At 43.9% G+C, this 13345-nt stretch overlaps 1 protein-coding gene across 1 annotated transcript in view; it reads right to left on the minus strand.

Annotated features, from left to right (window-relative positions):
• The window catches only part of sptlc3 (serine palmitoyltransferase, long chain base subunit 3), a 37388-nt gene that overhangs the window by 21959 nt on the left and 2084 nt on the right, over positions 1-13345 (minus strand). Inside the window, exons 2-4 of the mRNA XM_020655597.3 lie at positions 12493-12684; positions 11166-11320; positions 9775-9923 (exon numbers count right to left, since the gene is read on the minus strand). Coding sequence (XP_020511253.2) covers positions 9775-9923; positions 11166-11320; positions 12493-12684 — 496 coding nt within the window. The remainder of the gene's footprint in view (positions 1-9774; positions 9924-11165; positions 11321-12492; positions 12685-13345) is intronic.

Below are 13345 nucleotides of genomic sequence, written 5' to 3' on the forward strand. Positions count from 1 at the left end.
TATCCACTGTCCTCTCTCTCTGGTTTCAGACTCTATCCACTGTCCTCTCTCCCTGGTTTCTGACTCTATCCACTGTCCTCTCTCTCTCTGGTTTCTGACTCTATCCACTGTCCTCTCTCTCTGGTTTCAGACTCTATCCACTGTCCTCTCTCTCTCTCTGGTTTCAGACTCTATCCACTGTCCTCTCTCTCTCTCTGGTTTCAGACTCTATCCACTGTCCTCTCTCTCTCTCTGGTTTCTGACTCTATCCACTGTCCTCTCTCTCTCTGGTTTCTGACTCTATCCACTGTCCTCTCTCTCTCTCTGGTTTCAGACTCTATCCACTGTCCTCTCTCTCTGGTTTCTGACTCTATCCACTGTCCTCTCTCTCTCTCTGGTTTCAGACTCTATCCACTGTCCTCTCTCTCTGGTTTCTGACTCTATCCACTGTCCTCTCTCTCTCTCTGGTTTCAGACTCTATCCACTGTCCTCTCTCTCTCTCTGGTTTCAGACTCTATCCACTGTCCTCTCTCTCTCTCTGGTTTCTGACTCTATCCACTGTCCTCTCTCTCTCTCTGGTTTCAGACTCTATCCACTGTCCTCTCTCTCTCTGGTTTCTGACTCTATCCACTGTCCTCTCTCTCTCTGGTTTCTGACTCTATCCACTGTCCTCTCTCTCTCTCTGGTTTCTGACTCTATCCACTGTCCTCTCTCTCTCTGGTTTCTGACTCTATCCACTGTCCTCTCTCTCTCTCTGGTTTCAGACTCTATCCACTGTCCTCTCTCTCTCTGGTTTCTGACTCTATCCACTGTCCTCTCTCTCTCTCTGGTTTCAGACTCTATCCACTGTCCTCTCTCTCTCTGGTTTCTGACTCTATCCACTGTCCTCTCTCTCTCTGGTTTCAGACTCTACCCACTGTCCTCTCTCTCTGGTTTCTGACTCTATCCACTGTCCTCTCTCTCTGGTTTCTGACTCTATCCACTGTCCTCTCTCTCTCTGGTTTCTGACTCTATCCACTGTCCTCTCTCTCTCTCTGGTTTCAGACTCTATCCACTGTCCTCTCTCTCTCTCTGGTTTCAGACTCTATCCACTGTCCTCTCTCTCTCTGGTTTCTGACTCTATCCACTGTCCTCTCTCTCTCTCTGGTTTCAGACTCTATCCACTGTCCTCTCTCTCTCTGGTTTCAGACTCTATCCACTGTCCTCTCTCTCTCTCTGGTTTCTGACTCTATCCACTGTCCTCTCTCTCTCTCTGGTTTCAGACTCTATCCACTGTCCTCTCTCTCTGGTTTCTGACTCTATCCACTGTCCTCTCTCTCTCTCTGGTTTCTGACTCTATCCACTGTCCTCTCTCTCTCTGGTTTCTGACTCTATCCACTGTCCTCTCTCTCTGGTTTCTGACTCTATCCACTGTCCTCTCTCTCTGGTTTCAGACTCTATCCACTGTCCTCTCTCTCTGGTTTCAGACTCTATCCACTGTCCTCTCTCTCTCTCTGGTTTCTGACTCTATCCACTGTCCTCTCTCTCTCTGGTTTCAGACTCTATCCACTGTCCTCTCTCTCTGGTTTCAGACTCTATCCACTGTCCTCTCTCTCTCTCTGGTTTCTGACTCTATCCACTGTCCTCTCTCTCTCTCTGGTTTCAGACTCTATCCACTGTCCTCTCTCTCTCTCTGGTTTCTGACTCTATCCACTGTCCTCTCTCTCTGGTTTCTGACTCTATCCACTGTCCTCTCTCTCTGGTTTCAGACTCTATCCACTGTCCTCTCTCCCTGGTTTCTGACTCTATCCACTGTCCTCTCTCTCTCTGGTTTCTGACTCTATCCACTGTCCTCTCTCTCTGGTTTCAGACTCTATCCACTGTCCTCTCTCTCTCTCTGGTTTCAGACTCTATCCACTGTCCTCTCTCTCTCTCTGGTTTCAGACTCTATCCACTGTCCTCTCTCTCTCTCTGGTTTCTGACTCTATCCACTGTCCTCTCTCTCTCTGGTTTCTGACTCTATCCACTGTCCTCTCTCTCTGGTTTCTGACTCTATCCACTGTCCTCTCTCTCTCTCTGGTTTCAGACTCTATCCACTGTCCTCTCTCTCTGGTTTCTGACTCTATCCACTGTCCTCTCTCTCTCTCTGGTTTCAGACTCTATCCACTGTCCTCTCTCTCTCTGGTTTCTGACTCTATCCACTGTCCTCTCTCTCTCTGGTTTCAGACTCTATCCACTGTCCTCTCTCTCTCTGGTTTCAGACTCTATCCACTGTCCTCTCTCTCTCTGGTTTCAGACTCTATCCACTGTCCTCTCTCTCTCTGGTTTCTGACTCTATCCACTGTCCTCTCTCTCTCTCTGGTTTCAGACTCTATCCACTGTCCTCTCTCTCTCTCTGGTTTCAGACTCTATCCACTGTCCTCTCTCTCTCTCTGGTTTCTGACTCTATCCACTGTCCTCTCTCTCTCTCTGGTTTCAGACTCTATCCACTGTCCTCTCTCTCTCTCTGGTTTCAGACTCTATCCACTGTCCTCTCTCTCTCTCTGGTTTCTGACTCTATCCACTGTCCTCTCTCTCTCTCTGGTTTCAGACTCTATCCACTGTCCTCTCTCTGCATCAAAGGCACGAAAAGCCCAAAAAATAAATCTTTGAGAATGTCCATTTAGACAGCAGAATTCAAACATTTGACACATTTGATCCCCACCCCCTCCTCTCTAGAGTTGATGCTCACTCAGGTCACCATGTGGTGGACTCTGAAGCTTCAGCGTTTATCCAGCTCTGCATGGGTCTGTAAACCTTTCTGTGTTCTAACCTCTCTCCATTTTTCAAAAGCATCTCCAATATTGATCCTAGTTTGAGCACGTTTCTGCTCGTGGAGCTTATTAGAAACATGCAGAGGCTTTTTAGGTCGGGTACAATCACTTCTATCTGAACCACTTCTCTTGACCGCTTCCATCGCTGCAACACCTGTTGACCTGATAACTGCTCTCATATCTGACAAACAGAGGGGCGTCCAAAACGGCCGTGTGGGGGCGTGTCTTAAAAGCGCCTACCTTCTCTGGTCCAAACAAATCCAGAGCATTCAGGAGCAGAATCTAAAGTTAGAAGGAGGACATACTGGCTGCTGCATTGTTGTCAGAGAAGCCAGCACTTCAACATAGCATGTTTCCTTAATGATCAGATAGTAAGATACCTTTATCATCTCACTCACTACACATCTCACTGACTGGACCTTTAATACACTGCACCTTTTATAAAGGCCCTGCAGGTTTAGTTTTACAAAAAGAGAAATCAATCCATTAACCATCATTTAAAGTAAATCAAAATGAGCCCAGCGTTCACATCAGGAGACAATCCTCCAGAGAAAATGATGCTTTAACTTTATAAACCTCTAAACGGGATACTTAACACTGCTGTCATAATCAATACAAGTCAGTGAAACCACAGAGAGGCGCCGTTATAAGAGTTCAAACAGACTGAATGTTTCAGGACGGAGTCGGGGAATTACTATTGACTAACGTGTATAAAACCATAATACAGAGAAGCAGCTCTCTTTTTTATGCTGATCGATTCCTGCGTTTGCTCGACCACTCGGCCTCTCCCACCCTCTCTCTCTCTCTCTCTGAACACTACTCTGGTAGTTCCTCTCTAAGTGGAACACTTCACTTACAGAAGCCCCGCCTCCTCGCTGGTATGCTGACCTCATAAGGCTCCTCGAGGTGTCAGTCCACTCGAGTTAACCGAGGTAAGATGACACCTGGGCTGTCTTATCTATATCTATATGCATCTCACCTGTCAGCTCTGAATAACCAAGGTCACGTTCTCTGCTGTCACAATCTTCAAAGCTTTATGACAGAAAATAAAAAGCTGTATAACTAAAACCCAAGAATGGAGAGTACAGAAGCCCAGAGAGGACATGCAGCCTGACATCTTATTTTACTTCACATGAACATTTGGGTTGTTTTCTGGAGATTCTGTGTTTTGTTCCCTCTGCTGTTTGTCCCTTCTCCCCCCCTGTAGTCTCCAGCTCTGCCCAGGTGAAGCTGCTAATTACTCAACGAGGTGCACCGGGCCTCAGTGCTTAAAAGCCCAGCGCTGAGTTCAGGAGGCGAGAAGCTTTTAATGTTTGGACTGCTGTGCTGTACTCTCAGGCTACACGCTCAGTTCTTACAAATCATCTTTGTCTCCATGAAAATGGAAAATGCAACGTTACAGCTGTCATGAGCACGCCAAGTCAACAATAACAAGCGATAATGTTCTCGCCATTCCTCTGCAATGACCATTTCATTTTTCAAAGTTGTCCCACCAACCCGAGGTCCGACCGGGTGTGGTTCAAGTCCATAGGTCTTAGAAAGATAATGGCCGATATTGGTATCAGATTATTCTCTCCCCAATATCAAGTCCAACTTTGTTATTTCAACAATACAGTTGATAGGAATTTGTCTTGGGTGTGCTTAAATATATAACACAATGACATGAATGCACAGACATAAACAACACATAATGCACAATACATTAAGGTGTGTAAACAGGTCATGTAACCAGTCCAAAAGTGCTTGGTGCAGGAGGCACAAGCCAGAGCGCAAAAGAACAGTTCAGCACGCTTTCTATGACTGCTCGATAGAAATGAGTCATACCTTTCTGGCTAACCCTGAATTCCCTCAGCTGACGGAGGAAGTAGAGTATGGTGGTACCCAAGAAGCGGAAGGAGGAGACCCTCTCAACAACCTGGCCGTTGATGGAGAGGGGGAGATGTTGGGCTGTCTTCTTTCTAAAGTCAACTATGAGCTCTATGGTTTTAGATGTATTGAGGATTAGGTTGTTGTCCTCACACCACCTCACCAGCTGTTCTACTTCACTCTGGTAAACAGATTCATCACCATTAGAGATAAGACCTACTACAGTGGTATCATCTGCAAATATCGGTGTCAGCCCCAAACATCCCATCTCAGTTGACCCTAGATTTATGTGCGTCATTGGGTTAAACTGTTGGTTGTTGTTAGCCCCACTGGGCCGCCCTTACGGTGGAGCGTAACATGTATTCACCTCCTTTACTCAGGATAACAATGCTGGCTTTTCTAATTAGTTTTCTCCAGATCTCATGAATCAACTCAATAGCGTTGTTGGGGCACCAGTGGCCTGGTTGCTGATGCATGCACCCCTTGTACAGAGGTCGTGGCCCTCCAGGTGGGCGGCCCTGTTTCTAACCCAACCTGTGGCTCCTTTCCCAAAACCTCTTCCCCACTCTCTCTCTCTGATTTTTGACTATGTCAGCTGTCCTGTCTTTAAATATTTTTTATTGCAAATAAACAAGAAAAATAAGTCAAGATTAAGATCTGGAGAAAACACATACATTTTGTTTTTTTATCACCTGAAGATTTTTTTAATGAAAAGTTAGGATGCATGTCCTCTTTGGGCTTCCGTAGAAAAGCAGGTTTTAGAGAGCTATAAAGATTGTTCCTACAAATCTTTGTGCTTTTGATTGTAAACTAAGTCTGGAGGAGTTAATCATTTCTTTATCAACTCTGCTGCAGAGACGTAAAAGTTGAAATGTTTAGTTTTAAGCCTGCAGCTCCACATCATATCAGAGAACATTTAGGGTATGTAGGCTTGGTGCCTGCACGTGGTGTTTATTGGTAAGCGATCATTTATCCAGGAATGCTTGGCATCAATATCTAATTTTCTGTACGTTAATGATTGCAAGAAAAGAAGGCACACTGAGTTTTCCATTAAGAGCAATCTGTGAATGTTTGACTCGTCTGTTTGTTCTCAGGGCGTGAGCGCTTACTGCACTTTGTATCTGCTTTTAAAATATCTCAATTTACACCCTCTCTGCTACGGTGGCCCTGAAGGTCAACTGCAAAAACACTTTTACAAAACATTTTGGGCTTCCAGAGGCCAGCCGTTAGTTTGCGCTCCCCATGTACCGACGCTACAGTCCTTAAAGCCGTTAGCCCGGGTTCGAATCCGACATGTGGCTCCTTTCCTGCATGTCATTCCCCACTCTCTCTCTCTCTCTCCCTGATTGCAGACGCTATCCACTGTCCTGTCGCTCTAATAAAGCCATAAAAAGCCATAAATATAAAAAATCATCTTTAATGAAACACAAAAAGATCTTCAAAAAATGTGAAAATATCCAATGAAATCCAAAATATGTTGCGAAAAAGGAAAAACATTTGGTGCGGCTGTGGCTGTGGGTAGAGTCGGTCGTCTCTCAACCAGATGGTCGAGGGTTCGATCCCCGAATAGTCTCTGGGATTTGATGCAAACAAACATGCAAAGTTGTTCGTTTCTAAAATAATTACCCGTCCAGATGATCGAAGAAGAGAGGAGATGAAACATTTGCAAAACACCTGAAGTTTTTAATTTAGATCTTTGGAGGATATCGGAGCTAGAAGAGTAAATATATTTAGTTTGATATTAGGAGTAAATGTATCTCTGAATACATTCAGTTTACTATCCAATGAAACCAAAACATCCAGAAAAAAGAGCACTTGTTATTTTGTGAGTATCACCATCACAAATTGCTGCATATGAACTTAGAGAGTGGTGATGATGGCGGTGATAACAGAGATACTGGGCGCTTTAATAATTGATGCTTAATAAGGTCTCATGGGAGACATGCTTGTTATTCCTTAACCCTCTGAGCGAGCCGGGCTGAAGCACAGATTACAAACAGTCCCATTTTGAAAGAGAAATAAACATATAAATAAATCACGTGGATGAATAATGGATCGTGCAGAGGGAGTGTGAGAGGAGGAGGGCTTGATTTTTGTGCTCTTGTGTACGTAAAAACTACAATCTCATTGCTTTTTTATTCCTCTTTTTTCTCTGTTTTTGTCAAAACTACCGATATCACACACACTCTGCAGAGAAGCAGCCCACTCCGAGCTCGTGTGTCAGCTCACCCCTCGCTCCCGCTCAGATAGATTTACAACCGGGTGGCGTCAGAGGAGCCGTAAACTAAACATCATTGACAGAGGGGGAATAAAGCAAACACCTTTCAAAGCAAACTTTACTACTGTCAGCGTAGATGAGCTCTTAACCTTTGAGAGGTCTGGACTAAAAAACATGTATAACTGACAGCCGACCATCTGACGTCAGCACCACAACGTTGCTATGACGGAAAATACAGATACTATAGGAGCCTTTAAACATTTGAATCCCAACATATGGAGGACTTTATTCCTTTTTTTCCACCAAATGCTAATTCTCCATCAGAGTCCATCAGTGTTAACTCATCCATTCATACACCACCAACAAAGCAGCGGGAGCAACTTGGGGTTAAGTGTCTTGCCCAAGGACACATCAGACATGAGGATGCAGGTGCTGGGGATCGAACCCTCGACCACCTGGTTGAGAGACGACCGACTCTACCCACTGAGCCACAGCTTCACCAAATGTTTTTCCTTTTTCGCAAAATATTTTGGATTTCATTGGATATTTTCAAATTTTGCTCTGGAGGAATCCTTTGTTTACATCTCTTTTTTAGTGGATTGGTGGTCCTTCTTTCTAACGTGTCGTTTCTTGTTTGTTATTTGTGTGTCATGATGGACGTCATCATCTCGCTGGCTTCAAAACAAATCTTCCTTCGGGACAACGTAAGTCACCTGAACCTGATCCTGATCTCTTCTATCAACGCTTACGGTCCGTTCAAATCGCTTTGATCAGTTTTATTGCTGGAAACAAGGGACTGTCAAACAGACAGACTGATAGTACGTTCACATGTGCAGAAAACTAATGAAAACTTCCAGACGTTTTCTGGGTCAGCTGCATGTGTGAACGCAACGCAAAGAGTCAGATTTTATCAGGACTTTCTCCTTCCAGCCCTCCAAGAAATGTTTCCTAATGACATCAGAGTGAGCTGATGTGAGAACGCAGCAGGATGTAATCAGGAAAATTCACCTCGAGCCAATAGGAGGGGACATGAGGTTTTTCCCCTGTGATTGGTGCACGACCATAGACTGTCTGCACGCCACCGCTACGATCTCAGTGGGGATTTAAAGCACAGCTCCCCAAAAGTGAAGCAAAAACATGTGGATCACCTCTGAGTAACTGACAGTTTACAGGTAATTATAGGTAATAAGACCCGCCTCCTCCATGTTAACAGATGGGACAAACAAAAAAAGCAGAATATGCTTAAATGTATTCTTCCTTTAGTTTTGTTTCTGTCATATTGTTATTTCTAATCTTTCTGATTTATGTCCAAATCTGAATTTTTCCAGGAAGTGTAGTTTTAATTTGTTATTTGATGCTATAAAAAGCAGAATAACGCCATGATTGACAACTTTGTTGACATATGCGGCACTGTGTGCACCAGAATATCAGAGTAGAGGAGGAACAGTGAGAGGAAGAATCTGTTCTGCTGTGGACTGAACCCACATGAGCAAGCTTTGATGTTTTATTAGTCAGTATAATGTGCGTTTCGTTTAGAGGAAGAGGCGGGAAGTGGAAACCACAGCTTCACCAGCTAATCTTGACTGCATAGATTTGTGCTCCAGATATCGATGCCACCTGCGTGAGATGGAAGCGATATTATAGTTTCACTTTACTCCAGATAGAGGAGGTGATGTGTTGTTCATTTTAAAGGAGATCCAAAAAACACACTTTAACCATTAATGATGTCAGTGTGGGACTCCTGTTGAGCAGCACTGTGAGATGTGTAGCTAAAAAAACCTCCTAAATTATCTGATTCTGGCATCAGTAAAATCCCTCATTTCAGCCTCTGAAACGCTTCACTTCAGCTACTGTCTCTTTAAGGCCCCCCCTCCCTAACATGCCCACTCTCCTCTGATTGGCCTGCTCTGTTTGCAGTCTCAGGGAAATTTGAGTGAGCTTCCGGGTGGGCGTGTCCTACAACTTTACTCCATGCTTTGCTCTGATACGTCTGATTCTGGACCAAGTCTCATCAAGTTCTCGTAAAGTCTCATTCAGAGCAGCAGGAAACCACGTCCAGGGATTACCCCAACAACTGAGTATCTTGACATCATATATATGCATGTATGCATTTAAATATGGAGCAGGATATATCTCCTTTAACATACAATCAAAAGGTTCTTTACCAACTTTCTAACCCACCAGAGAAACACTCAGCAACATTCAGGTTACTAAAAAAGCTTTCCTTTCCAATATTATTGTCACCAAAGTTTAGTTTGTAGTTGCAACATTGCAGAATAATTTCTAAAATTGGAGACCAATACCTGACGTCTGTGTTTCGGTACAATATTGCCACACAAGATATAACAACACTATGCTTGACCAATCCCCCCTCCACCCCTAATATCGCCCCTCCACCCTTAATAACGTCCTCTCTAACCGCTTCAGAGCTCGGCTTGAACTCCTGAGGATAAAAACAGCATCTAAAATTCATCTTGAAGCCACAGTCTCCAATCTCTGACGCTCGCTGCTTTAACGCTTCCCGTTTCATGTTACATCCCTCTATGATATAATTTCCCCCCCGCTACTCAGCGTGCTCCAGGATTCAATATCCTATGCCCAAATGGTACATAATTCAACCGCGGCTGAATAATTCATTGAAACACTGCAGCCACTGAAAGATAATTAAAGAAGCGGGCAGTGTAATTCACGAGGAGGATCGTAAATGATGGTACATGTGATGGAGGAAGATGGAGGTTTATTTCCAGGGCCTTTTAAAATAGATGCATGAGTAAGAAATCTCAAGTACTGTACAATAAATTAAAACACACACCGTATGCTCTTGCAGCTTGAGCAGTGGTTAGATAAAACCAGTGCCCTTATTGAAACTACGTCCTACACTTCTTTTTTTTTTTTTTTGCACATTGACCACAGACTCACCTACTTCCTGCCTCGTGCTGCACACCCCGACCCCGTACTGCTGGGTTTTGTCTACAACAGTTTTCAGGAAATCAGCGTTGTTCTCAGCGAAGCCGAGGTAGTTGTAAGAGCCCATGTTGATGACATCGTGTAACGTCTTCCCCGTTAACCTGCAGCCAGGAAAAAAAAATAAAATCAAGAAGAATCACGTTTATATTCTATTCGACGCACAGAACTGATTACTGACGATAAAAAGTAATCAACATTTAATGAACTGTAATTGGAAAACACAAACTTGCTGCTCCGTCGGGGGACTTCTGTTCATGAGAGGCAATTAGAGCCATGTTTATTTGAGGTAAACAGAAGTGACTGCGTGCGTAAGCAACACTAGTTTTTTTTGTTTTCTTGACTTTTTTAAGTGTATCATCAAATATTTACACCTTCTTCAAGAGATCGTGCTCTCTTGGTATATGTGAGTGCACATGTAATCCCACGAAGAATCATGGGAGCAGATTCTTCCTGCCGCCGCTGACCTCACTCTAAAAAACTGACAGACAGGTCAGCTGACAGGTCAGACGTTCACCTCCAAACAAACAGAAGAAAAAATATCATTCAAGTTCATGCGTCCACCGACGAGCTAAACAAACTAAATTGTGTTTGAGGCCTGAGTGTCGTCCCCTGTCTGTTCCTGCAGGGGGCGCTGGAGTCCCATTGATGGCGGTCTCCATGCTGGAAATGCTGTCTCAGTCTAACTTTCAGTCAACCTAACGACAGGCTGAGAGCTGGAGCTGAGGCGGGTTTTAAACCTCCTGACAAACCGTTACACCGCGCCCACCTGTCAATCAGGTCAGCTACACGCCTTATTGTGAATAACTCTTATCCTTCATCAAATCAAAACTGATGAGTCATCAAAACATTCACCCCCCCGTACAGTGTGTGTCCATCCAGACATGAGCTAATCACACCTATTTGGTTTTTTGAACCAGGCTGTAAACATGTTCATCTCTGCTCTAGGGGTGACTGGATGTTTGCCATTTCTGGTATAGAGACGTAATAAACACATGCATGTCTTTATCTATAAATCCCTTATTGGACGTACACCATTTTATGTAACATCCCTACTGAACCGGACCATCGGACCCGACCAAACTCGCTCTACTGACCGTCTTTTGCTTTAAGTCCCGCAGGTTTTCTCTGAACTTAGAATTTAGCATTTAGCTTTTTAGCTCTAAAAATGTGGAATTATTTACAACACACTCTCAGGATCGACAATCTTGTTTCTCTTGGACAAATTAAGACAATAATCTGAAAACACTTGACTCCACTGTGCGATTGTTTTCACTGAGAATCATCCTCTCTTCGTTGTTTGATTTGAGCCTCATCTGTTTTTAATAACAACAACGTTACTGTACCTAAATGTCCAGTTGTAGTCATCGGACACCCTCTCCATCAGGTCGAACACGGGTCCGGGGAGGCTGCAGACGGGGCGGTTCCAGTTGTCTCGTACCCTCATGTAAAGGTTACGCGTGTAAAAGTTCTCAAAGTCCTGATACATTGGAACAAAATCCTGTGAACCGAGAAACATTTCAGTCAGACGACTCACGTTTGTATTTGTTTAAAATTTTAGCAGGAGAAAATAGTTTGTATTTGGCGCCCATGCTCCGAACTCATCACTCCATGCAGTATTATTTTAACCCTCCACCCCCCATTAGGAGCCTACAGGGGGATGCCGGGCTGAGCAAGAGTGCAGAAGTTGCTCAGGTGAGAGCTGGCAATAAAAGAGCAGAGAGGGAGAAAGTGGAGATCTTGCAAGCTCTCTTTGCAACATTGGCATCTTAATTTGGCCTCTTTTCCATCGACACCTCTTTTTCTTTTTTCAAATATGCACATGAACACCACAATGGCTATAGCAAGTACCTCATCGCACAGTGTGCATGCATGTTGTACCAACATTATGAGATCTGTGTCGCTCAGTGTGGCTGCACTAAACATAGATTGCAAAAATTGTCTGTAGGAGACGTTAAACTCCTAATAATTCTCCTGTAACTGTAAAAAAAACACCTAGGTCTACACAACGGAATTTAATCACACTGTTTGTTTTCATTGTGATTCATTACAATTATTTCACAATGATCCCTTGACTATAGCATTATCTGCCATTATGAGCCTCCCTTGTTCGATCCATTGCAACAGAGGCCACATAGAGTAAAGCTCTACCTCACTTTATTTCAACACAGACAGAAAACGGCCTTCCTATTAGTCTAAACGGCTCCAGTGTTAGCTAATCAAATAAGTGACAACAGAGAGAGGGAACTTTAACTGTTATTTTCTAATATGAGCCACACAAGACAAATCTTGAACTACTAACAGCTCATTTGGGTTTAAAAAAATCGAATCCATGGTTAAAATAACTGCTCTTATGTGGAAGCACTTCTTATCTAGAATCTAAAGCACAGTTACAAAGACAGAATTGCATCCTCTGAGATTTAATTAGGTCTTCAGGAGAAATGTTCTGTGGTGTACTGTCTCACCCATGGCAACGTTAGTGCAGAGGAACATGAAGGATGAAGGCAGAGAGAGAGAGAGAGCTTAGAGTGAGAGCAAAAATGGAAAAAATTCTGGGGGAACAAAATGTGTTGACACCCAAGGCATGTATGCTGCAACTGTCCGGTGCATGTGTGTTAGCAGGATGTGTGTGTGTATGCTTCTGTCTTTATGTTGATTGCATGCTTTACCTACCTTCTGTTCCTCTCTTTCCTGGGCAAGGTGGCACTTCTCTAAGCCCACAGCTCTGAGGAAGTCTCGGAAGTAGCCAAACAGTGTAACAATGCCAAAGCCCACGTATGTCATGACAGCCACGTAGATGGGCGCCTGTTCAAAGGACTCCTGTCTGCATTGCCCGGAGGCGACACTGGTCCCCGGGACATTTTTCTGTACAAAAAGAGCCCCACATAAGCTGTCTTACATGGCAGAAAAGACAAGAGGGAACAATGCTGTTTGGATAAACGTGGCTCTTATTCAAAATAAGTGCACACACAAAAAACACAGCAATTAACCTACATTCAGAGGATGTGCATGATGGCCTACAGGTGCAGCCATAGAAGGTACTCACATAGTTCAGTAATGCGTAGTTCATGTAATAATTCATGTCCCATAAAATAATGGACTTAAAAAGAAAACATCCACCCATTCATTATCTACTGTCTCTCCCATTCAGGGTTGCATGCAGGGGGTAGAAGTGGATCCCAGATGTCACTGGGCAAGAGGCGAGACCTTCTCCTGAATCAAGAAGTGACCTAAAAAGAGCTATGTGGAAGTCAACGCAACAGACTCCGCTATGCGACACTAGAATGAGAATATTTGCCTTTATATCAATGCTATGTGTAGTTCAACAGAATCACAACATGAACTAAAGATCGTAAAAGAACATACAGCTGACTCTGACTTTCTGTGGGAAAAATGCTACGAAGGTGGCAGGAGAAACTTCGGATAATGTCCACTGTTTGCGTTTATACAGCTCACGAGTTTTTCATGAGTTTTGTGGAGATGTGAATACACTAAAACACACAATTTGACAATTAATCTAACAACA

This window comes from Labrus bergylta, chromosome 10 (assembly GCF_963930695.1).
Source record: "Labrus bergylta chromosome 10, fLabBer1.1, whole genome shotgun sequence".
NCBI lineage: Eukaryota > Metazoa > Chordata > Actinopteri > Labriformes > Labridae > Labrus > Labrus bergylta.